This window comes from Onychostruthus taczanowskii, unplaced genomic scaffold (assembly GCF_017590055.1).
Source record: "Onychostruthus taczanowskii isolate IOZ18803 unplaced genomic scaffold, ASM1759005v1 scaffold66, whole genome shotgun sequence".
Lineage (NCBI taxonomy): Eukaryota > Metazoa > Chordata > Aves > Passeriformes > Passeridae > Onychostruthus > Onychostruthus taczanowskii.
In genome coordinates, this window is record NW_024504344.1 from 3256505 (window position 1) to 3282668 (window position 26164).

Consider the following 26164-nt stretch of genomic DNA (forward strand, 5'->3'; position numbering starts at 1 on the left):
CAGGAAGGGGATGGTGATCCAACCAGCAAGGTGCTCTAATATAGGGTCAGGCCTTTTTATCAGCCCAATCCACACTCTTCCAGATCAACATAGACCCTCTGACCGTTGCTGCCTTCTCCACGAGTCATGGGAACCAACAGCCTGGGATAGAGCAGGAGAAACTCAAGGGATTGAAGGCTGTCCCACAATGTTGGACAGGCCCAAAGTGTGTGGTATGACAATTCCAGGGCCACATGTGGAGGGTCCCCACCTCACTCAGCACCAGAGCTTATCCCAAAGGATGGCCTTCCCTGCCCTGCAGTGGGGTTGGCCCCTATCAGGACAGGTGAAGTGGTGCTGGAAACAGCTCCAAACACCTCTGCTGCTCACCCATGTGGTGGTTCAAAGCAGGCCCCAGCCTTCTGCAGGTACTGAAGGTGTCTAACCAGCCTTCCTCACCACCTGTCCCAAGAGATGAACGCCCTGAAGCGAATGTCTCTGAATGTTTTGGAAGGCACACAAACCTTTAGAGAGTCCCATCTAAGGGTCAACAGGACAATGAGGGCATCTCAAGCTGCTCAGCCCAAAACCTCAAGAGGTGGATGATCAGCCCTCCTTGTCCCAACAAGTGTGATCCTCTGCAGCTGAGGTGTGAGCAGCAGTGAGCCCAAAGGACCCCTGGAGCATCCCCTGGGCCACATGTATATTCTGGTGATAGTGGATGGCAGCCAGCTGTGACACAGTGCTGGGGATCAGTCTGGGGGACCATGGGTCACCTCCTGGGCTCTACTGGGCAGTGACAAGAGAAAGAAAGGCCAGAGGATGTGTGGAAGACAAACAGGGTATTTTTTTTAAGTTTTTTTTTTTTCCTTTAATTAGCAAATTTCTTGTTATCCTCATTAAAAGAAAAAAAACACCCCCACACCCCCTACATGGCCACTGCTCCAGCTGCTGCAAGCATTCAAAGGCAGAAAGTTGAGAGATGTTTAATGTCCCAGCTCAGGGGCAGCTCTGAGCCCAGCCCACCTGGGTGTGTGCTGGGGGTGCCAGGCGCCTCGGTACAGACATGGAAAAGGCAGGTGCAAAATCAGGTGATGTGCTCTTGCCAGGAACACCCAAAATCCCCTAGGAGAGCTGCAGCCCAGCCCCTTGGCCAGCAAATGCAGTGGAGGACATGGATGTGCCTTGAGAGGCACAGTGTGTCCCCAGGGCACTGCAGCCAGAACTGGGGTTTGTGCCACAGCTCACGGATGGGGACAGGACAGCACCCACCACCCTGGGCACTGAATTTGGAAGCTATAAATAAGAGCACCCCACACTTTGGGGGACCCAGTGCTGATCCAGCACCCCAGCAAAGCTGAGTGCCTCAAAGCCCTGCTGTGGTCCCCGAGGTTCCCAACAGCTCTGCTTTCACTGGAGCTGGAAATGCATCTGCAGCATCCTGGCTGGCACTGAGGCAACAGGGAGGTGGTGAGCTGACAGAGGGGCCAGGAGAAAGGGAACAGTGCTGGGGGTCTTAGCTCAGCCCTTCCCCTGGTCACATGGTCACTGAGCTCAGAGCCCTGTCACCTCTCCCTGCTATCACCACCTTCCCCCCTGAGGCCACTGTGCCATCCCCACCTCCATCCCTGCTGCTGCAGCCCTTAATTTATGGGGAAGAGGTGGGGAAAGGTTTTTCTGGGGGTGCTCTGGCACTTCTGCATCCCATCCTTTCTCTGCTGGCAGACCCCTGCCTGCATCACCCCAAACCAAGCACCCTTTGCCCACCCCTCTCAGTGCAATGGGAGGGGAAAGGGGGGAGGAGGATGGTGATGAGGAACAGTCACACGAGCTCATTGCCTGCTGACACCAAGAGTCTAAGGGCAGTGCTGCCTTCCCTCCTTGGGGCTGCAGCTGGAGAGAGCAGCCTTTTTTGGGGATCCAGCAAGACGAGTGTGCTGTGAGTGCTGGAACACACTGGAGATGCTCCATGTCCCCAGCCCAACCCTAGCAGAGGGGCAGCACATGGGAAATGCAGGGCTGGGCCAGGAGGTGAGGGGGTGGGATGTGTGCGAGTGCCTGGGGGTCTGTGCACGGATTTTGGCAAGAGGTCATTGAGGTTACATGATGCAGCATTTGTTCTTGTGGTTATGAGGGTCCTTAAATCGGAGTCTCTGCTTTGGTCGGTATTTTTCCAAGTACGTCAGCTGCTTGCTGTTGATGGCTCCTCTGCGCTTCCTGCAGGGACAGAGAAATGCCAGAACAGTCAGAGGTGTGGCATGAGATCCCCCCCACCCCAAACCACTCTTGTTGGGGGGCTGAGCCCCCCTGCCTGGAGCAGGAAGGCATTCTGTATGCTGAAGCCAGGGGCACCCTCTAGGGAATGGAGACAGGCACTGACCCCAGCAGCTTTCCTTGCTCATCCACCCTTTGAGTCCCAGGACATGGAGGGCTGGGGAGGAAACGTGGGGCAGAGGAGGGGTGACTGCCAAAAGCCCCTCAGGGATGCTCCATGCCAATGCCTTGTTTTCCCACTCCCAAAGAGAAAAGCAACCCTAGTGTCACCAAAAAAACCAAACCCTGGGACATGCCAGGTGTCTCCATTCCCTCAGGGAGGGACTTTCTGCCCTAACACCATAACACTGCTCCACTTACTGTCGGATGAACTGGATGGCATCTTCATACTTCATCCCACTCTCGATCAAGGCCAGCGCGACAAGGACGGGAGCGCTGAAAGGCAGAAGCAGTGGCTGTCACTCCCCAGTCATACAGCCCAGAGGTTGATATCCATCATTTAAAGTTCAAGAAGAAGCTCAGGTAGCAGATCTCCCCCATCAACACCTACTCTCCCACAAAGGTTTCACAAAACCCTGCTCAAAGAGGGACTGGGAAAAGGAAGGAGGAGTATTGGCATGGTTGTCCCTCTCCTGCCTTCATGGGGAGGTGGCAGCTGGGACAAAACCCTGCTCAGAGGGGGGCTGGGGAAGGGAAAGAGGAGAGCTGGCATGGTTTTCCCTCTCCTGCATTCATGAGAGGTGGCAGCTGAGGTGCTGGGCTTGGACTCACCGCCCCAGGCCGGCCACGCAGTGCACGGCCACGCAGCAACCGGGGTCCTCGCAGAACTTGGTCTTCAACAAGTTGAGCCAATCTTCCACAATCTTGCTGGGAGGAGGTGCTCCATCATCAAATGGCCAATCCTGCAAGGTTGGGAAGAGAGAAATGCTGTCAAGTCTCTGGGGAAAACCTTTCAGGGGTTGTTTTTCACTCGGGTTGATGGTGTTTGGGGTCTCAGCTGCAGGGAGGTAGAAGAGTGCCAGAACTGGGCTCACAGCATAGCTCTGTGGGGATACAGGTGGTTTTGTGGCATCATCTGGCATACAGGAATTCCCTGGCTGTTTGACTCAGGGTTTGAAGTCATACAAATCTAGGTCTGGAGTCCTCTGGCCTCCTACGGACAGGTTCAGCCTACAGGAGCAGCTGTAGGATCTACAACATGGTCCCCAGGACCTCCTGCTTCTGCAGACCAGGATGGCCACCCCATGCTGCGTCCCCATCCAGATGACCTCACTGAGCTTTGGGGTGATGCAGTTCCCAACCTCCCCTCTGCCAGCTCCTAATTGCAGCACTTGGGAGCACACTGTAGGGGATTTGAGCAAAGGTGGCTTGAAGATGGTTGAAATCCCAGAGGTTGATGTGGTGCTGAAATTCAGCTTCCTGCAACACATGGAGAGGAACACCAAAAGAATGGTCTGAGGACCCACTAACACAGCCCTAGAGAGAGAGTCAAAGGGAGTGAGATCACTCCAAATGGGGCAATTTAAATACCATCCTTCAGGAAAGGCTATTAAGGGACAAAGAAAAATATCCCATCTTCTGAGCTTCATCCTCAAGTTGCAGGGGTTCAAAATTGGAGCATGGTGAGGAAATTGGTCAAATGGATTCTGCATTTGATACCCTTCAGCCCTGGGCTCCGTTACGAGGGGTAAGTGTCCCAAAACGGGGATTTCTTTCCTAAAACAGATTTGTCAGGGGGACCATGGCCACTGGCCATGCAGCACTGAAGAGAGAAACAGGAAGGGCAGCATCACTTGGAGAGGATGTGACTTGGTGAGCCCTGAAGGGTGGGGGGCACTGGGCTCTAATCCTAGATTTTGAGGAGTGAGTCACTAAGCTGCTGTGCTGGAGTCACCCTTGGTGTGAGATGGCAAAATAAGCTGCTTCACTTCAGTGTTTGAACAGGTGGTGTGGTTTCTGTTGGGATTTGATAGCAAAGGAGCACACTGGGCTTCAGGGTATTTGTAGTGTTTAAGCCAGACTCCCTGGCTGGCCTGTGCCTGTCCTGCAAGGCCATCTCCTCCCTACAGCCATGAGTGCAGGCCAGGGGCTCACACCAGGGATGACACAGCACCCTACAGAATCATCCCGTGATGGAATGGCTTGGGATGGAAGGCACCTTCAAATATCATCTAGTCCAATCCTCTGCCATGGCAGGGACACCTTCCATTATCCCAGGTTGCTGTAACCTGGCCATGAACACTTCCAGAGATGGGGCAGCCTCAATTTCTCTGGATAACCTGTGCCAGTGTCTCACCACTCTCATCATAAAAACCTTTTTCCTTATGTCTCATCCAAATCTGCCCTCTGTCAGTTTAAAGACATTCCCCTTGGTCCATCACTACATGCCTGTGTAAATAGTGCAGCTCTCCTGCAGCCCCATTAGGGACTGGAAGGGGCTTTAAGGTCCCCCCAGAGCCTTCACTTCTCCATATATAGACCTATATATGATCTATATATAGAAGCACAGAATTGTTTAGGTTGGAAAAGCCCTCTAAGATCATCAAGTCCACCTGTTAACCCAGCACCGGCAAGGCCACCACTAAACCATGCCTCCAAGTGCCACATCCACAGCTCTTTTAAGCCCCTCCAGAGATGGTGACTCCACCACTTTCCTGGGCAGGTTGTTTCAATGGTTGACAACTCTTTCAGTGAAGAAATTTTTCCTAATATCCAATCTAAAACTCCCCTGGAGCAACTGAAGGTCATTCCCTCCTGTCCTGTTGCTTGTTACCTGTGAGAAGAGACCAACCCCCACCTGGCTACAATCTCCTTTCAGGGAGTTGTAGAGAGGAAAAGATCTTCCCCAAGCCTTCTTTTCTCAAGGCTAAACACCTCCAGCTGCTCCTCAAGAGACTTGTGTACCAAGATATATTTATATGCCAGATATAGCTATAAGGATACAGATAAAAATATACTAAACTGTGTATATCAAATAAAAATATATACCATGATATCTCAAAAATATATAGAGATTTGATATAATTATAGACATATTTCTGTATCTGCAGAGATACATTTATCTATACAAAACCAAGTTATAGATATCTCTTGATTTACCTTATATAGTTTCTGTATGGTTATAGAAATGACAGAGGAGCTACTTAAGTTTCTATACAGTGTCTTGTATAGTTTCTCTAACTCTCTATATAAAACATATCCTAGATATGTATCTCTCCACATAAGAGAGATACAAGAGATGTAAAGAGGTATGTATATCCTAGATATAGAATCTCACACTGGAGGCTCCAGTTAGAAATGGGGTAAAATGCAGAATTTGGTGTGTAAGTGAGTAGATATGATCTCAAACATACAGACTCTATATATGCAGGATACAGTGATCTTTCCAAGATATATCCAGTAGAGACACAGATTGCATCTATATCTAGAGACATCTGCATCTGGAGGATCTGTACCTGGAGAGCCACAGGATTATCCACCCATATCCCTGAGGATCTAAGATAGAGCCTCCTCTCTCTCTAGGATACACATTATACAGACAGAGCTACATAAAGAGGTCCTACACACAGAGGACCACCCCAGGAGACACAAGGCATTTCCAAACCCTTCCCTAAATAATGAGCAGAGCCTCACTTCCCAGCTGGAGCAGAACTCCCTGGCAGGGTATCATGCCTGACATCATCTCCAATTACCTATCAGCCAAGATACAGCCCAGGCAGCTGCATGCTCTGCCTTTCCCAGCTTGCTGCCTGCTCCCTTTCATCCCCCTCAGCTGCACCAGCCAGCTGCTGGAACAGCAAAAAACCCTCACACCACCCCCCAGGATAAGATAACGCCGGGGGTAATGGGAACCACGCGCATCTTCCCCGTGGGATCAGGCGCTCTCATCCCTGGATGCTTCAGAGCCTGAGCAACAGGCAGGGAAGGCAGCTGCCGACTCAGCCGGGTGAGTCACAGTTTCGGCTGCGTGGGCAGCACGTCTCTTTTTAAAGCACCAGCCTCAGCTCAGCTCAGCTGGGCTTCCAGCTCTGCTCCTGCCTCAGGGTGATGCTGTGCTGGGCTACCGGGGTGTTTAACAGCCCCAAGGGATGAGATTTTTAAGGGTGGTGTAGGGCACCCCCGGTGCCCATCCTGCTGCCCACCTACCATGACAGTGATGCCGTCCTTCTCCAGGGGGGTCTTGTCATAGGTCACTTCACACACTCGCACGACCGTGGTGGCACCGTACTTCTTCAGGTCCTGGGGAGGGAAGGAGAAGGAGGGGTCTGAACAGATCCTGCCTCATGCACCCCAGTTAACCCTGACACATCCAAGCCCTGCTATGACCATGTGGAGCAGTATGGACCCTTCAACAGTGCTGTGCCCCTTCTCTGAACGCTTGACCCATGATCCTTGCAGCCTGGCAGGCAAAAGGAAACAAGAAATCCCAGGACACCAAAGCCACGTGGCCTTGTAGGATTTTTAACCAGCATCTTCATGACTCCTCAGAGTCATGAGTACCAATGGGGCCATTTATTTTTAAGCCCTGACAGCCTCATCAGCAGGGATTTTATACCTCAGGCAAAGAAACTTCCCTGACATGGGTGCCAGTCCTCTGAAGGAGAAATTGTTTGTGCCTGCTGAGGTCACACTCCTGATGCAGAAATGCATGGAGGCAGCTGTGGGGGAGTCGTAGCATGCCCTACCAGCCGAGCTCAGCATCTCACAGATGGCTCAGGGGCTCCTTCTCCACCTCACTGCCATATCCCATCATCACTCCAACACGCTGCAGGCTCAGGCGTGGGACTTGGGAGGCTTCCAGCATGGCTCACTGCCCGGTGTGAGGATTGCCCCCGGATTACGTGCCCGGTGCGCCAGCCTCGCCGGGAACCATGAGATCATCCCCAATGATCCACCTCCTTTGTTCCCCATGTGTGCTCACCAGACCGTGGTGAGCCCCACATGGCTCAGCAGCCCAGCCAAAAGTTTAAGGGACCGGAGGAAAGGGGAATTTTTCTCCCTTCCCACTGGTGGGGTACCCATCACCCTCTGCAGCGAGCATGGGGTGGCTGTCCCAATATCACAGCCACCTTCCTGTCACCCTGAGACAGTGGCACTCACACAGCTGCTACCAGTGCTGGCTCTTCAACACCAAGCTCTCCAGCACCACTCAATACACCCTAGGCACTGGAAATATGCTGGGATATTTGGGATCAAAAACCATTATTGAGGTGCTGCGAGGGACAGGGAAGGTTTTGTGCACCCCTGTGCATTGCTCCAAAACCCTGTGAAATGATGTGCTAATGGATCTGGCAGGGGATGCAACAGGAATGAGGAAACTCTGCTGCATCTCTACTGTGCCCAAACATCACACTTGGGGTCCTGAAAAACATCCCATCCCAAAAAGCTGGCAATGATTGGACCCACTGCCCCAGGATGCCACCTGGGGCTGTGGTACCAGAGGGGATGTGCTGCCCTCTCATCAACAGCAGCTTTTAGCCCCAAAAAATGCAACTGCACCCTAGTCCCCACCTTCCAATCTCTCCTCCTTACCTCCAAAAAGGTGCTGAGCGTGGCATTGGTGGGATTGTGGGTGATGAGGAACCTCATGTTTTTGTAGCAGACCTCCACGGGTGCAGGGCGGTTCATCCGGGCCATGGTGGGGACCGTGGGAAGGTGAGGTGGTGCTGACAGTGGCAAGGTTAAAAACCCAAGAAAAGAGTGGTGTGGAGGGGGGGGAAAAAAAAACCAAACCAAACAAAAACCCAATAACCCCTCTGCGCTTCAAAAATAAAAATAAAACAGGATCGAAAACTCAATATACAGACGTTGTGCAAATAATCCCAACTCCTGGGAGCGCACCGGCTTCCTTGACACACCACAAGCCTCCCAGGGGGAAAAAAAAGCCAGATGGGGGAAAAAAAAATAATATTAATGAAATAATAATAATAATAATAATTAAAAAAAAATCCCTTTGCTGTAGTGTTGGCGTCCTCTGCGTGTGTGCGACGGCGAGCGGCTGCTGCCTCCGGTGCCGCGCGCTCCCGGGCGCTCTAGAAAGGCCTCTGCATATGGGGGGTGGTGGTGGCGGGAGGGTGGCCCCCGTCACGTTACCCCATCGGGGTATGTGGAGTACTTGGGGGCGGCACGGGGGGCCGGGAGCCTACGGGGCGGCGTCGGCGGCGTCCGGCAGCGGTGCCTCGCTGGGGCGATCCATGCACGGGAGCCTTGAATGGTTGAGTCGGAGGGTCGGGGTGCTGGGCAGGACGAGGAGAGGCGGCCGGGGGCTGCTTCACAGGGCGGGCTGCCGGGGGCTGCGGGGTTCACAGCTGCTCCTCAGCACCTCCATAAATCCCAGTGCAGAGCGAGGCTGCAGGGGAGAGAAAGGGAAATGCAGTGGTGAGAGGAAGCCCTCTCCCAAGGAAGCCCCTGAAGGCACCATCACCTTCTACATCCCCTGCGAGCATCCCTGACCATTCTCAGCTTAACACAAATAAGAAAGCGAGGTGGTATTTAAAGCTAGAGCTGAAATATCATCTGGAGAGCTGGAATGGCAATTGGAAAGCCAGAGGGGATAAATCACATTTCACCTGCAGAACGGAAAGCACATGGCAGGGAAGGCCTTGCTCCCATATACCACCCAACATCTGCACCTGCTGGTGGATTTAAGCACCCAATTCACTCCAGGTGACCCCCCCTGACACCCATCCAGACGCCCCAGACCTCACCTTTGTGTCCCCAAAAAGCACGTTGAATACTTCCACCCCAAATGCACGCTGTTCCCGAAACCAGCTGCCGCTAATCGGCCACATGCTCCTGGCGCTGGGCTCATGTCCACTAAATGCACCTCTAATGCTCTTAGGAGAATTAAGCCGCCTGCAAATGAGCTATCTTGGGGAGGGGGGGCCGAGGAGGGGGTTGCGTGTGTGTGGTTTTGCCAGGGTTAGTGATGGATGTGTCTCCCTGCCTGCTCATCCACATTCCCACACTGCCAGCACATCGCTCCCAGTAACGGTGCTCGGCCCCTCCACCCGTGGCATCTTTGCTTAAAGGATGGCAGTGGGAAGAATTAAGAAAGAAAATCAACTCCCACTGTGGAAATACCCAAATCCATGATATGATGGGCCCAGCAGGGAGGCAAGGGCTCTGCCAGCCCCACCCAGAGCCGAGGGAAACCCAGCCAGAGCCTCCCCGGTTGTTCCCCACTGGACTCTTGTTTTGAAGCTGGTCCTTCCCCCAGGTCAGAGGCTGCTTAGTGCCGGGTGGCCAGAGCCTCAAAATAGACCATAAGCACATAAGTAACCCGAGCCAGACCAGCAGGCACCCCCTTGGCTCTCCTCACAGCAGCCAGAAACTTTCCCCTCTGGATTGTTTCACCCTTATGCAACAAGACAAGGTGGGAGAAGGGAGATGAGCTGAGCAGCTCATAACAGCACCTGGGTGCTGACAATGGGTTTGTCCAGGCCTGAGCATCATTTACAACATGTTTAACACCTACTGCTTCTCCACTGGTACACAGGGATGAAAAAGTTAAATGGCAACAGGAAAAAAGCCAGGTGAGGTGTCAGGGGAAGCAGAGCTGCTCTGCTGAATGTGCCCGGTTTGGCTGCTAAAATCACAGACTCTTCCCAACAACCATCTTCCATCACACCTGACTAATATTTTTTTGCCCATAAAGAAGGGGATAATGCTATCCCAGAGTCCTGCAAGGATGTTCTACGAAGTTCAAACCCTGCCTGGGCTGCAGGGGATGAGTGGGACATTCAGGGGGGATGATTCTCAGTCCCCACTGAGAAATCAGATTTTAGCAGCTGATGGAGGCTGGGAGCTTGGCTGAGGCACGGCAGTGAGGTGGGAGCTGCCTCTCCGCAGCATTTTAGGTGTGATTCAGAGCAGCTCAGCCCACAGATGATGCTGATCCTCCCCACCTGGACCACAGCAGCTGGAATTTTTGCTCAAAGCTTGCAATGATCCTGCAAGATGGGCTGGGAAACCTGCTTCCCTCACAGTGTTCATTGTGCTTTTTCAGTGATGATCCCACCGATCACTTTGTTTGTGAGGTCTGCTTCTTCCCAGACGATCTCACCATGGCTGGATAAGAATCAATTTGTTATTTCTGGAGGGTAATTCTGGGCTGGTTTTGGCTGTGTGGCTCCTACATGTCCAGCTGCCAATCTGCTGGCCAGCACAACCATGAAAAGGGATGGGAGGTGGGAGAGATGGGCAGCCACAGTTGCCTGCTCAAAGGGAAGAGCTGATGCAAAGTAGGAATTGCCCCAAACCATCAGCTTGAAAGTCCAGTTTCTCTGAAACAAGGACTTGAGGATATTTTGCTTTTACTTTTCATGCCTTTGCTCTTCAGGCTTCCAGTGTGTTTAATGCCATCTGTCCTAATGATTTGATCCGATCCCGATGATCAATCTAATTTGATGCACCAGCACCAGAGGCGCACAAGGGAAAGCATCAAAAAATGACTTTCCTCCCTTCAGACAACCTCATACCTCGTTTTAACCGGCTGCCAGGGACATTAATATGAACTGTGCCCATGTTTACCCATGTCCTGGATTAAATCCCACCTGCTGAGCAGCCCTGTGGGGCTGGGAGCTGCTGCCAGCACCAATGCCAGCACTGCCCCTGTGTCATCATCCACACAGTTCATGCTCCATTGGTGCTCTGGATCCTGCACAATTTTTTATTGGTTTGGGCATGCTCACTGCCAGTAATGGAGGCTCAGTGGGAACCGCCTGCCTACGAGAACAGCTAGTGCTCCTTTCCCACAAGGTCTCCTCTCCAGTGGAAGCGTTTCAAGTATTTTGGCAATCACACATCCCAGCAATTCAGTCCCGAAGCCCATAAATCCCTAATGGATATTCAATCACAAATCATCCCCGGCGTTTCAGGCTGCGATGCTGATCTCCATATTAAGCGTGGCAGAACAATGTGGAAAAGGGAATTTTAGCTAATATTAATAACCTGCCAAGTGGAATATAAATCCTTCTCATTTGAGCACTCTGGGGGATCTAGAGGAAGCATGTGAGGACACAGTGAACAAGCCCTAGATGAGGATGCTCAGCAATGCAGTGCTGGCCTGTCAGGCTCAAACCTGTCTTGGGGAACCTCAATGAAAGGAGGCTGTAGCCAGGTGGGGGTTGGTCTCTTCTTCCACATAACAAAGGAGAGGACAAGATGAAACAGCCTCAAGTCGTGCCAGGGGAGGTTTAGATTGGGTATAAGGAAAAATTTCTTCACTAAAAGGGTGCTCAGACATTGGAGCAGGCTGTCCAGGGAAGTGGTGGAATCAGTATCCCTGGAAGAGTTCAAGAGGCATGGATGGGGCACATGGTTTAGTGGTGAATCTGGCAGTGTTAGCAACTGATCTGAGAGATCTTTCCAACTTTAATGATTCTACGATTTTCTTTTCACCATGGCTGTGGAAATTTCTGCTTCTTACACAGGAATTTTGCAGCCAAGAGCCCACTGAGGATCCAGTATGAACACACACCAGTGTGGCAAGAGAGCAATGAAGGTTGCTGCTCTTGGGATGAGGACCACTGAGCCATCATCTCCTTGTCTTACACCCCCACAGCTGAGGGGATCACAGGGGTCTCTGAAATATTCCTTTGCAGTGTGGCCAGACCATTACAAATATCTTGGCCTCATCTGAGATATCCAGGGACTGAGCCTGCAACAGAGGAATGAGGCTGATTTTCCTCATGGCAACTTGATGGAAAATAAAGGTCAGATCTTCTTCACCCAGTGACTGGAAGAGCTTGGTTGGAGAGGCAAGCAGCTGCCTGACCTGATGGCTGTGCTGCTGGTACCCGGCTAGCGGGACACAGACGTTGGAGTCAGGTTTTCCTAAACACAGCACATCCCCAAGAGCAGGAAAAGGAAGCTTTGCAGAGCCAAAGTGTCGCTCCACATGAGCTTCAGCAGCGGGACTCGGAACAAAGGCTCTTACATACCCAAACAATGTGTATCTCACCCGTATATAAATATAGAGATCTCAGAGTGAGCACATCTCCTGTTCAAAGTTCACCTTCAGAGAAATCCAACAAAACACCCAGCTGTGTCACACTTTCTCGACCTCTCTCCCGCTTTCAGCTCATGTAGCAAGACACCGAGCAGCCCTTTCCCCTTAAGGCTGATAAAGTCCTGCCCTCCTGCTCCCAACAAGCACTTCCATCACCCTGAGAACTGAATCCAAGTTTCTGAGTATTTCAGTTATCACCATGCAGAAGTTTCTGCACACGTCCATTGCCACTGACATGAGTGACCATGGGGAGCAGGTCTGTGAGGCTCAGCTGCAGACGTAAGATCCGTACCAGCAGTACCACCACTGCCACCAGCATGAGCAGCACCACCAGCATCACCACTGCCACCAGTGTCACCACTGCCACCACCATCACTGCAACCAGAATCAGAAGCAGCACCACCACTGTCACCACTGTCACCACAACCAGCACAATGACCACTGCCATGAGCATCACCACTGCCACTAATGTCACCACTGCTGTCAGTAGGAGCACCACTGCCATCACTACCACTGCCACCAGCATGACCAGCACCACTGCCACCAACACCACCACTGCCACCAGCATCAGCAGCACCAGCAGCAGCACCACCACCATTCCAAGCATTGTCACCAGTGTCACCACTGCCACCACTCCCTAAAACACTACCATTGCTACCACTGGGTTCCACCAGCACCACCAGCATCACCACTGCCACCATTGCCATCACTGCCAGGGAGAACAGGTCCCAGGACACAGAGAGCCACAGCGCTGTCCCCAGCCTGTGACTGCAGCTGGGACACAGCCAATGTGCTGAGATTTCCTCCAGTTGCATCTGCACGGAAGGAAACAGGAAAGGTCCGGGAGGAGAGCGACGGAAACAAAACACCCAGCAGGAGCTGGAATCTGTGGGGAGAGGTGTAAGCAGCCACTGGCACATCCTGCTCCAGGGACAGAGCTGGACAGAGCAGATGGGATGTCCTGGAAAAGCCATGCTAGGTACTGTGGTGGCTGTGGGGTACCTGCTGCCAGGAGCGAAGCAGTGCCCAGCACCATCTGCCAGGGAAACATCGTGGGGCTTTTCCTCCAAGGGGTTATTTTTTAGGTTGTTTTTCTTGCTGCATGTGACGTTTTCTGAGCAAAACACAACAAGGAGGATTAAAAATGCACAGCTGTAGAGGGAGAGCAATGAGGGCTCTTGGCAGCCCATGAAAACACCTGCAGGATAAACCAGGTGATGCATCTTTCACCACGTCCTTTTTGGTGCGCAGTAAATACTGGCTAACACTAAATTTAGCCAAAGACAGTTATGCAGCCCTTGATTTTACAGCTCCAACTGGACTTAAGAAGTTTGGTAACATTTAGAGAGCAGGGAAAGATGCCAGCATGATGGTGGCGTGGACATTTGCAAGCAGGAGGCACTCAGGACACCAGGGAAGATGGAGGAATGGGGAAACTGAGGCAGCGAGCCAGGCAGCCAGATAAAAAGAGCAAAGTCTTCCCAGCACTGTGCAAGCTGGGAATGCACCGGAGGCACTGGTAACATGATCAACCCTTTCTTATCTTGTATTTGCACCTTTTGTCTTTGAAGAGAAGCTGAGGCACAGTGTGGAAAGTGTCTACAAAGGTCCTTTGGGAGTTGTTTTTCCCTCTCACCCAGATTCACAACCCCTGGACACAGACCCTGTGCTCACACTGGAATTCCTGTGATGCCACCAGTGTCAGGGCTGCCTCTCCTGTCCAGAGCTCACGGGGCAATGCCCTGGAGGAAATATGATGCTTCAAGCACCCTTTCCACAGCCCCTTCACTGGAATTTCAACTTTTCCCTTCTCATACAGCCCCCAAGCAATTCGAATTTGAGGTCTTCATGGACAGCTTTTTAACCTAATTCCTTCTTGTACCAGAAGAGATTCAGCCATCAGAGGATCATAAAAACCACAAAAAGGCACTAAACCTTCCACACTGTGGGGAAAAGAAATCCCCCCAGCTGAACACATCCCCATCCATCCCTCCCACCCTGGTCCCAGCAGTGGACGACTCACAGGCAGCTACTGATGGCCCTGCTTCCAGCGAGATCCTGGTTTTATTATCCGGGATATCCCCTCCACTGCCTTCCCCCCAGCAGCCACGAGGAGCTCACAGCCCTGCTGACGACGTCAGAGGTTTTTCCTGGCTTGGATTTGAAGGGAAAGGAGGAAAAAAAAAGAAAAAAAGAGGGGGGAGAAAGAGAGGCCAACTCCACAGGGAAAAGTAATAACAGGCTTGGGGCTGGCTGCCTCCCAAATCTGCAGAGGGTGTGCCCTAGAGGATTTTTTTGGGGAGGGGTGAAAGGCTCGGTCATTTGGGGATGGATGGTCCCCATTCTCTGGCGCCTGATGCACAGGGAAGTGAGGCACCCCAAATACTGGGGGCCAGCTCCCCCCATCCTTCAGGGATTTCTTTTGGCCAGAAGAATCAGGGGAAAAAAGCAATTCTGTGTGCGACTGAGCATTTCCAGGCTTCAAGCCTTGTCCAATAGTATCTTTGGAAAGAAAAGAATCCCAAAGCAGCATCCTTGTCCCAAAACACACACTGGTGGCAAACTGACCCCAGTGGTCCCCCCAACAACTGCTACTGCCACGTGTCTCTCCCACCCTGAAACTCCGGTGCAGCTGAACATCTGCCCAGCTTTTTTCTTGTGGTTTCTCACAGTATTTTGAGTGAATTTAATACTTGTAGCAGGTGGCAAAGTTTGGGGGTGGGGGTGCAGAATGATGTGTTTTTTGGGGTAACATGAGAAACGGCAGCACACTCCTGGGACGGGCATGGAGGAGCTGCCATGACCTCCCCTTTGAGGTACAGTTTGAGCCTGAAACTCTGTCCCACGAGACCTGAACTTTGCTATTTGCAATGTCCCTCCTCGGTGGGGGGATTCTGATGGGAAGTTGTCCCTACATCACCTGGTCAGGCCAATAGGAGCCCTGACCCAAGGCCACCAGAGCCCTGTCTGCGTCACTGGTGCCTCTTGCACAATCCCCAACCCAGAGAGGCTGCGGTGGCTTTGATGGAAGTTTGCTGACGAAGGGGGCTCCAAGGGACTCAAATCTACCCAAAGGGTGGATTTTGACCTGCAGACAATGTTGAAATAGTGTTCTGTGACATGCTGGGAATGCAACAAAGGACAGAACATGCTCTGCCTGTGATGGAAAGGTCCCTGGTGGCATCAAGCTATGGTCAGGATTGTCCACAGAAGCCAAGCTCTGGAGAAAGGCAGCTCTTCCAAGTCAATGGCACCAGGTTTAGATGGTGTTTGTGGGTCTCTGAGCTTCCTCCACCATCCAGACCCTCTGCTGCCTGGGGTTGTCCTCCCAAACCATGTTGCTGTTGCTCTGCACTATTTGCATTACAGATTTCACCCCACGGAGACAGGATCACACAAATCACAACAGGCTGCTGGGAGGAGGCAGCACCACCAGCCCTCTCCTGTGGTGGGGACACCAAAGCACTTCTGAAGGCAGCCACCAAGCCCATGGGGACAGTGCTGCAGGGAAACCCCCTGGGCTGTCTCCTCCTTATCCCCCTCAGCCATGGCTATTGTCACTTTATCAGCAGAAACTGCCCCTTGAAATAGCCCCTCCAGGGATGTCCCTTTTCCAGCAGGATGGGACAGAGATGCTCCATGTAGGTGAGAAGTGTCCCCTCAGGAGTATCAACAATTGTGTTTCCAGAGGGAAACACAACTGAGTGTCAGCTAGGATAATTAAAGCCATGGAGCAAGTGAAGGGAGATGGGAAAACAGGCTGCTCCTGGGTAGGATGTGGCAAGGTGTTACCAAGACCCCCCAGCACATCACACTCCTGGCTCCTCCCATTAAGCCCAAGTGCTGCAGAGATTTTTTTCCCTAAAACTCTCTTCCAGAAAACTCCTTAGCTCCAGGAAAAAGCCACAGCAGAGCTCCATGGCTGCCACATGAAAAGCGCTCTGCAAAAGCAACATGTTGACAAAGCTCTAGAGACAAAGGTGGGTACTTCCAAGCTGCCAGTTTGGGAAGCATGGCTACAGCATGGCCTGATCCTGTACCCCTGCACCCTCTCCCACCCTCCTGGGCCCAGACATCCTCAGCAACAGGGAAAAAATCCTATGGTCCTGCCACCCTGGTGCAAAACCCCAAAGCTGTGCCAAGAGTTGTCCCCCCCCTGTGGGAGCTTGCAGAGCAAATGAAGGTGGTTTTCTTTCAAATAAAAGATCAAAGGGCATGAAATGCTGAAAGTCACAGCTGTTCTTGCTGGAGGGACAGCAATGTCTCCACTCACTCTGCCAAACCTGCCTGGTGTGTAAAGCACTGCCTCATGTCCTCAGCCCGATTTGCACCATATCCATGTGAAGATGGGGAAGGAGGAGAAGGGAAGGTCAAGCATCACTTTGGAGGAAGGAAATTAAGGCAGTGCAGAGCTCAGATTGCTCAGGGTCTGCAAACCATAATCATGGAATTGTAGACAGAATTGTAAAATCATTCAGGTTGCAAAGGATCTCCAAGCTCATCAAGTCCATCCTTCAACCAAGTACCATCCTGCCCCACCAAACCACATTCCTGAGTACCATGTCTACCCATTTTTGAACACTTCAGGGATGTTTTCCACCGGTTCCCTGAGTAACCCATGCCAATGTTGAGTCGCTCCTTCAGTGAAGAAACTCTTCCTGATATCCAACCTGAACCTCCCTTGGAGCAGCTTGAGGCCATTTCCCAACTACACAACTTCTGAAACGCAAAGCCCCTTGGAAACGCACCTTGCAGCTGAGCTCAGATGGGCATAAAAAGGTGAGGATGTAGCTGTGGCTCTTTCCCAAGCTCAGGAATTGGTGGCCAGGGAGACCTCATTGTATTAAAGAGAGGATAAAAAAAAAAAAAAAAAAAAGATTGAAAAAGACTTTTACATGGGCCTGTAGTGATAGTACAAAAAGCAACAGCTTTAAATTGAAAGAGGGCAGGTTCATATTGAACATAAGGAGGAAATTTGTTATGATGGGAGTGGTGACACTCTGAAACAGGTTGCCCTCAGAAGCTGTGGCTGCCCTATCCTTGGAAGTGTTCAAGGCCAGGCTGGATGAGGCCTTGAGCAACCTGGTTGCAATGGAAGGTGTCCCTGTCCATGGCAGAATGGTTGAAACTAGATAATCTTTATAAAGGTCCTTTCCATCCTAAACCAATGCATGATGCTCTGAGTGCCTGATGGCCAGGGTGGCTGGGTGTCACCATGACTCTGAGTTCTCCATATCAGCTCCCACCCAGCTTCCCACTTGCAACTTCATCAAGTGGGGTTCAAACTGGATTCAAGTTTAACCAAGGTATTAAAAAAAAACCTTTCTAGAACAGGACACTCAGAATTAGGAAAATAGGATGAAAAATCCTTTGGGCTGGAGCCCTGCAATGCTACAGCTTGGGACTTGGTGGTTTTGGACTGCAAAAATGGGCTCCCCAATTAGCATCAAGCCTGTCCCTTTCTGGGCTGCACACCAGAAGCAGGGAGCAGCTGCTGCAGCCCCAGATGAGCAGATTTTAAATCACATCCTCACTTGTCACATAGAGATGCTCTGGCATGCCAAGGCTGCTCCCAGCCACTGTTGGAGGCCAAACCAGCTAAAAAAAGATGGCAAACTATACAGATCCTGGCACTTCTTGAACTTAAATGAACTGTCTTTCGATACAGAAGATGAACAGTCATCCAATCCTGTTCCTGTCATTCACAGGAAGGATTTCCAGCAGTGGCTTTGTAAAAGCCAGCAAGCCCTGGTATTTCAGGAAGGGAAATTGCAATGATTTGCATGAGCAAAAAGCTCATGTCTGAGCTACTGGGGGATGATGATACTTGGTGCTCTTCCCATCCTGTCAGGGAAAGCAAGGAGAAGGTCATGCAGCACAGGCAGCTGGCTTTGATGGACTGCGCCCAGGTGATTTTGGAGATCACAAAAAGAGAAGGACCACATCCTCAGGGGAATGGCAGGATGAGGAAGAAATCCATCCTGTCTAGAGAGGAAACACCACCTGAACATCATAACAAGAGGGAATGCTGCACCCAGGAAAAGCACATCCAACAGTGGGATGTTGCAACCTCACAGCACCTTTCCAGACTGATGCCACTCTTGGGACAACATGGAGGTAAAGCGGTCATCACCAAGTGTTTCTGGGGCTGGAGGAACCCGCAGTCAGCATCACTTCTCTCCAAAATGCCAAAAGGTTGGAAGGAGAGGGTCTGACTGTTCAGGAAGTAGCTGGGAAAGCTTACTCACGAGCATGCTTTGCCTTTGACTCTCTTTCATCTAGATTTTTGCATAAATCCGGTGCTGCCTTTAGGGAAATGCAAATTCCCTGGAGAAAGGGGAGCGTTTGAAGGTGCTGGCTGCTCTGACGCGCCAGGCAAGGAAGCGACGCTTTTATCACCTGAAAATTAAATAAAGGCTGAGATGTGAAGCCTCCCCACCCTGCTAAGCAGGAAAACTTCCTCAGCTCCTACGGCCGGATCCAGCAGGGATGGGACAGGCAGGATGCAGCGTTTCATCCGTGCTCTGCACATCCTCCCCAGCCCCAGGGGTGAGCTTTAATGGCCTGGAGACACGCAAGCTGCTCCAGCTCCCCTTGGTTTCCCGGCTCTGCTTGGCTCCCTGGCTCCTGGATGGTTTCTGAGGCATTTTGACACCCCAGTGTGGGTGGCATTTCCTAGCCACCCTTGCTGCGCTGGAGCAGGCTCTAATCAAGCTGAAAGCAAATGAGCTTCCCTGGGTAAAGGACGCTGCAAGCCCAAATTCATCATTTATGATGAAGCTGATTGATAGTAAATGCACATGCTCTGCCTCTCAGCAGGGAAAAAGGGAAAGGAGGTGAATGAAAAAGCAACACCAGTAACAAGCTGTCTGGGTAAAATACTGGCTTTGAAATCCGTCCGGAATGGTCCCTGTCCCTCTGCTCCCAGGGGCACATAAGAGGGTTTCAACCTGGGGAGGAAGCAGACAGACATCCCCTGTTCTCTTGGCCATGCATGTATCCTGGGAAGGCTTTTCTCCCACCCTCTTTTTCATGCTGCTTCCTAAAGAGCCAGGCTGCTGCAAACAGAAAATAAAACATTGAGGAATATCTATGGAGGCTTTGCAGAACACCCAGTGCTGACTTAAGGCTCAATTAATTCCCCCATTGTAAGCTCCTTTGGTACAGAGGAAAAGCAAAATTAGGACATTTCTATTAATATACCTTGCTCCATGCTGAAATCCATACTATTTCAACTATCTTAGAAGAAAAACCCTACAGACACAGATGTGTACATAGTACCTCAGCAGCCAGCACAAAGGACGTTTTGCTACTTCACAAATAATTTATATTTGGCATTGCACATGAAAACTGAGAGGAAAACCAGCCTGGCATGGTCAGGACCACACTGGGACAGAGGGAGTAGAGACAAGGGACACTGAAGATGTCCCCTCCAGCCACAGGGCATGGGGCTCATCTGCTCCAGTGAAAAATCAGCAGGTATTGGTTTGGCTCAGTTCTACCAGCACGAGGCCATCTTGGCAAAGGCACCATGGAGTTGATCTTGCCTTGGGGGAGTTAAAAAATAAATAAAAAAGTTTATTTTCAGCTTGATCCATTCCCAGCCCATCTCTCTACAAACAGGCAGCTGTACTGGCAGGGCACAGTGGGCAGCACTGGGACAGGCAGCCAAGGGCTGTTAAATGAGCACTGTAATTCAATGCCGAAGCATGGGGTGAAACTCTGCTGTGTGTTCCCACAGGGGAATTTCTCTGGCATTTTCTTTTATCAGCTGGTCGATAAAACATCCCCATCCTGTTTCCAGATCTCCCGTAAGTGTCATTCGTCACGCAGATGGAGCACGTCCTCTCTGCTGTCATTAGCACGTCCTGGGCTGGCATTTACTAGAAAAGCAGCAGAGGGACTTCCCTCAAGCTCCACCAGATAGTGGCACCTGAAAGATTGTGGGGACCTCAGCAAGAGGTCTGCAAGGTTTGGAAATTCCAACCAACCTCTCCCATGTGGCTGGACCCACAGCCTCCCTGTGTGGGCCTCACAATCTGGCAGGACTGTGGTGATCTGCATCTGGCTGGGTGCACCCATGGAGCCATTACCTAACTCAGGCACAGAGGAACTCCTGCCCCAAATCTGCTCCCAGGAGACTGGCACAGTGTAAGAATAGGAGCCTTTAGTTAACACTGAGGATCAACTTTGAGCTCATCCAATTCTCCAGCACAACCACAGGCAGGAGCATCATTGCAGCACTGCTGCCTCCAAAGCTGGTGACAACACCACCAACTCTCCACCAGGAGCACATGCCAACACCACCAACTCTCCACCAGGAGCACATCCCAGCCACCCTTCCACACCCTTGCAGCCGCAGCCACAGCACCAAGGATGAGGAAGATTCACAGCATGCAGGACCAGTAGTGCAGCCCTCTAATGCCAGGGCATTGATAAAACCCTGGTCTTCAACCTGTCCACTTCAATAAAACAAACAACAGCTCCATGAAATTTCCCCTAACTTTAGCAGATACCAATTTTAGCCCAGCTGCCTGCATGATGCCTCTGCTGCATTTTTATGCCTAGCTTCAGGCACTATTCTGATTTTTGTAATGCCTGAAGACAGTTGTGGGGAATACACAGCCATTTTTAAAGCAATGGCAAAAATAAATCAGTATTTTAAAGGGAAAGGCGGGGGGGAAATAACCTTGTTCTGAAAAAAAAACTTACTAAGATTTGCTGACAAAAACCACCAACATGTGAGACACTCCTATTCTGATCCCCATCTCTGAGCCATGAAATCACAAAGCTGGACCATGGGCTGCCCCACTTGTCCACAGTTCACTGCTACTCTGTACTTTTTATCTTGGGGGAATGGAGTATGGTTACATGGCTGTCCTGTGCAAAAGCTTTTTACATATTTGTTGTCATTCAGATGGGTTTAAAATCTGATTTGTTTTTTTTCAACTTTCATTTTTGGAAGTGATTTATCATGCCTCTGCATTTTAGCAGAGAGCACTAAATGGATGGAGGATGCTCAGGAGCAGCTCTGGAATATACAGAAGGCATTTCCATGTCACATTAACCCAGGCTTGTACAATATGAGAATCTGAGACAAACTTTGTCTCCAAATCACGCCTTTCTCAATGAGTTCATTTTGAGGAAGCTGTCCCATCCACTAACCTCAAAAAATGTCTCTGGCTCACATCCATTAAACCAGATAAATGAGAGTTTGTAAGTTCATAACTTAAACTGAAGTCAGAAAGTTTTGTCTTTCGTTTTCTAGAGCTGATTCACGGCCAGCCTGACCCGAAATGTGGGCTTGCTTCAAGATTTTTGTCATTTCAGGGTTCATTTGCAGTTTAAAGTGATGCTCTCCTCCTGCCTTAAGTTTCCCGTGCTCTCATCCCAGCTCAGTGCTGGCACAGATTCTCTCTGCAAAGCCTGTGTGGACACACTTTTCGAACTTGATCAAGGGAAATGACCCAGGATTTGCTTCTTTGCCAGAAATTGAGAGGGATGTCAAGCAAGGATTTTGGTCCTGGGGCTGCCTGAGCAATCATCCCTGATGCTGAGCACAGGCAGAGAGCACCACCTTGGACTTATTTTTATCTCTAGAAAGACATTTGAGCTTTTCCAAACAGAGCTTTTCCCCTCTCTGCTACACGAGTACAAGAATTGTGAGCTTCCTTATTTCACTGAACCCAGCTGTATTTCTGGTCTGCAGAGTCAACAAGAGGAGCAGCCAGCTTTCTGGCTCCCTTGGAAACTCTGCAGTCCAAGAAAATCAGACGAAACATTTGAATGTGCTCAAGCTTGTTCGTCAACAGTCTGAATTCTGCGGGACCTGACCCCGCGTCCAGGCTGGCCGACGCTGCACCGACAGCAATATTTTTGGGTCCTGTGTGGAATACTCCTGCAACAGCCCTGCTGCCAAGTCTTGCAAAAGTTCCCAGGCTGAGGAGCTGGACTTGAGGAACATCCACTGCAGGGTTCATGTGAGTTGCTGAAACATCTCAGCTCACTGGGGAAGGGTCAGAAGTGGGGAAGGACGTGCATTGTGTTAACTATAACTCAATAAAAGCAACAAAATACTTACAGAGGACTGTCTGACATCTCACACTGACTGTCACAGGGGGGCTGAGGTTGGAAGGGACCACCTCCAACCTCCCCAGGAGGTGAAGCATCGCTATGGGCATCTCACCCCTGATGCCTTGGCACCCTCATGGACATCCTGCAGATCAGATAGTCCCTGCAGTCACGCATTAGCACCATGCCTGGATTGAAGGCTGAGATTCCTGGTCTCGGCTACTTGAACTGTGCTCCTCTGAGGAGATGGAGCATTTAAAGTACAATTCTAGAGTTAAAGGATATAATTTCCTCCCTTTGCCCTGCCCAAGGTCACTGAAGGACGTGGACCTGCATGGAGACACAGATCTCCCTTCCCAAATGCCCTCTCTCAGCTCCAAACAGCACCAAACTCTTTCACTAGGGTCCTTCAGAGACAGGAAATGCACCCTCAACCCCAAAATGTGGTGATCACTTTGGATCCTCCAAAGGGGCTCATCCACAAGGCCCATCTGAGGTGCAGTGCCTGGTCATGGCCCAGGATGAGGCATCTGGCTGAGCCTGCAAGGTGGAAAGTTCAAGTGGCTGTTTATTTGGCTTTGCAGAGAGCAGTCGCCCAGGCTGAACATGGGCCAAGCACCTTCCCATGGCAGGAAATGCTGCTGGAGTCTTTAAATAACCACCAGTGGTCAGGGCTTTGGTTTACAGCTGCTCTGGATGGAAAACCATCCCTCACTCTGTGTCTGCTCCAGCTCTCTCCTGGGTGTAAATGTCAACACTTCTCTTATTACCTCCTAGGTCTTCATGTCCATATCCATCAGCCTCACGTGGAAGCTTGATAAAAGCAGGAAAAGTTCTCCAAGCACAGGCATAAAAACACATGTGGGCTTCTCATCCTTTGTGAAAGATGAATTTTATGTCCTACAGTCAAAGCTTCCCTTTGCTTTTGTGTAAATTTGTAGCTCCCTGGGGCTCTCCTCACCCTCCCCATCCTGCCTTAAGGTCCACACACATCTCCTCACACTCCAACACTGAACTGCACCACCATAAATGTTCCTCACCTTCCTGCAGCTGGACTGGTGTGTTACCAGTTCATATGATTAAAATCAAGAATAAAGTCCTTCCTGCAGGGCAAGTAGAAAATGCCAAGATCTCTCCACAAAGGCTTTTCTCAAGTATTTCTCTGGGGTACTTGAAATCAGAAAACTTGCCAAGAACCTGGGTAGAATGGGTCACCCAGCAAATCCTGCTTTACTGATGGAAAGTTCCCAAAAGCTGTTTCATTGGGAAGCCTGGCTACTTGGGGATTTTGGCCTGCCAAGACTCTGGGGAACATAAATATTTTTTTTTTTTTTAACCTATAGCTGTTGTTAACATACTAACCTAAAATGATGGCTGGTGAGAGGAAGCTCTGTAAATAAGCAAAATAACATCTTACAGTTGGAAAACAAGACCTTGTCCTGACCTCCTCTCTTGGGCAGATTCACTGGCGCACAGCAAACCAGTATTTTATTTTAAACTGTGCTTGTAAAAAGTTAAAAAAAGCTGCTTCCTTGACACTTAAGTCAGGTAAGGACACAGCAGGCCAATCTGCCATATAAATAAGCCTGCTCTTGTATACACATGTGTTTTAAAATAAGCTTATGAAATGTAAACACATGGGCTTTAACAAAAAATAATTCAGCCTCACTGAAACCATTTAAGTGGGCTGAGCCAGGCTTCAGAGATCTGCACAGGGCATGCTAACTTTGACCAAAAACCCCTTAGAGACAAATAAAACACTTTCATAAACATGCAAAAAGGAGAAAAATTCAGTATTTTTCTGAAGGATCATCCCTAGAGCTGCATTTCTGTCTTGGTTATAGGAAGAAGAGATTGGGGGTGTGGGGGGAAGAGTTTCTCCCAACCCATGTGAGCACGTTCCACACTGCTCACCTTGGTAACACTGAGATGGGCAATTTTTGTATTTGTCCCTGGCCTCTATACCCCAGGAAAGGAACCAACCACCAAGAAACCTGAGTTCTAAAAATAAAACACAGCCTTGGCTTCAGAGGGACAGGTGCAAGGGAAAAAACTACTTTTAACCCTCATTCTGCAAGAGCGGAATGCTGGGACCCCTCTGAGTGGTGCTTGTCTGAGTTGAGAAGATTTATTTGGAGTCGATGGAGACATCTGACTGCTGGTTAATCCTGGTGCTGGGTACTGGGGCTGGGGATCAAAGCATTCCTGCATCTGCTGGGGAAATGGGAGAGGCGGCAGACAGGGCTCTGCCTCCTCCCTGTGTGGCTGCTGGGGCGGTGGGCGGCGCAGACCTGAGCTTGGGGCTCTCCAGGACCCAGAAAAGCTGTCTAGATGTCTGAGCAACCCCCTGAGGATGGATCTTCCCACTTGCTTTGCTGGGTTCCATCCTGCTGCAAAGACGAGGAGATGCTCCAGACCTCTGATCATTTTTGTAGTCTCCTTTGGACCCTCTCTGACAGGTCCATGTCTTTCTTGTGCTGAGTACCCCAGACCTGGGCACAGTTCTCCAGGTGGGTCTTACAAGGGCACATTCTATGACTCTATGAAGATGAGCTCCCAGCAAGCTCACGAGACCAGTGGGTGGTGTCCCCAGATCCATCCATCCTGGGATCCACGGTGGAAGCTTTTCCTACCATTGACGGAGGATGGTTCAAACCTCTCGTGAGCCCGTTCGGCAGCAGCCCAAGAGTTAGCATCTGGCCTGGAGATGAAGAGCACATTAAGGATTTAGCAGGACCTGACAGCTCATAAAAGGCAGCTATGGCAACTTTGTCAAAGGCTGGCATTCAGGACTTCTTCATCCAAGGAGCCAAACAGCCTCAGGCAAGCTGTCTCGGGGGAGTTCTGGGTACACTGCATAAATCTCCAACCTTATTAAAGCTCCAAAGACCACAGAATTCAGCTCCTGACCTTCCCTGGAGCAGAAAACGACAAAACGTTTCCTGTTATTTATAGCAGCTGGAGAGCCTGATGGGAAAACCCCACTTGTGAAACGTGGGCTGCTTGCCACGACTGCTAAGGGAACGGTCAAGCTGCTCTGAACTCCAGCCTGGATGGACCATTTCATCCCTGGGGCCACTTCAGCCTGGGCAAGACCATGTCCAGGGGCTGCACAAGAGGAACAAGCAAATGGATCTTGCTCCCATTAGTTCTTCCAGGTCATGTTTGCATGGTCCAACTTGAAATTAGACAAGGCTGAGCGTCCCAGAGAGGTGGCTTCATCTGTGGGCTACAGGCACATGGCGACCTTTGAGGAGCACAGTTAACCTGCATGAGGCTCCATGTGATGTGGCTGGCTGATCTTACCTAGGAGGCAACTGTCAGCTTCTTAGGGAAAGTGAGGAAGTGGGCCGCTTTGCCCACCTCCCCTAGGTGCCACCCCTCTCCTCAAAGGACGGCAGGACAGGCACTGGAATGTTTATCTGCTGGCAGCTGGATTTCCACCACTCTGGCATGCATGGAAGGTGCTTTCCAGCACGTTCAGTCACGCAGGTGCAGAAAACCTCGCAGCCCAAGGCAAGCTCTTCCTGCACCGGGATGGGCTTTGCTGCTGGGAGCCTCCCAGCACTGGCCCTGCTGGAGAGGAGCATTTGCTGTCATGCTATCGAGGAGGATTCCCAAAGCTTCTGTCTTGGGCCAGCGCCAGCACGAGTGTTCTGCTCGCTCCCAGAATGAGGGAAACAAGCTGTTCCTCACGCAGGGCCGTGAGATGCTGTGAAGGAACTCGCCAGCCATGAGAGGAGCAGCCAGCTCTGGAGCTGCCATGATGGTGGCTGAAAGGCTGTGATGGCACCCAGGGACATGCACTGACCACTGCTCTGCCAGTCA

General features: G+C 50.9%; 1 protein-coding gene across 2 annotated transcripts in view; it reads right to left on the reverse strand.

Moving 5' to 3' along the window:
- Positions 1-939: 939 nt before the first annotated feature.
- PTP4A3 (protein tyrosine phosphatase 4A3) overlaps positions 940-26164 on the reverse strand; it is a 35892-nt gene continuing 10667 nt past the window's right edge. For both annotated transcript variants that reach the window (XM_041420807.1, XM_041420808.1), the window contains exons 2-6: positions 7786-8602; positions 6400-6492; positions 3025-3155; positions 2614-2688; positions 940-2196 (exon numbers count right to left, since the gene is read on the reverse strand). In XM_041420807.1, coding sequence (XP_041276741.1) covers positions 2079-2196; positions 2614-2688; positions 3025-3155; positions 6400-6492; positions 7786-7890 — 522 coding nt within the window. In that variant the 5' untranslated portion in view covers positions 7891-8602 and the 3' untranslated portion in view covers positions 940-2078. The remainder of the gene's footprint in view (positions 2197-2613; positions 2689-3024; positions 3156-6399; positions 6493-7785; positions 8603-26164) is intronic.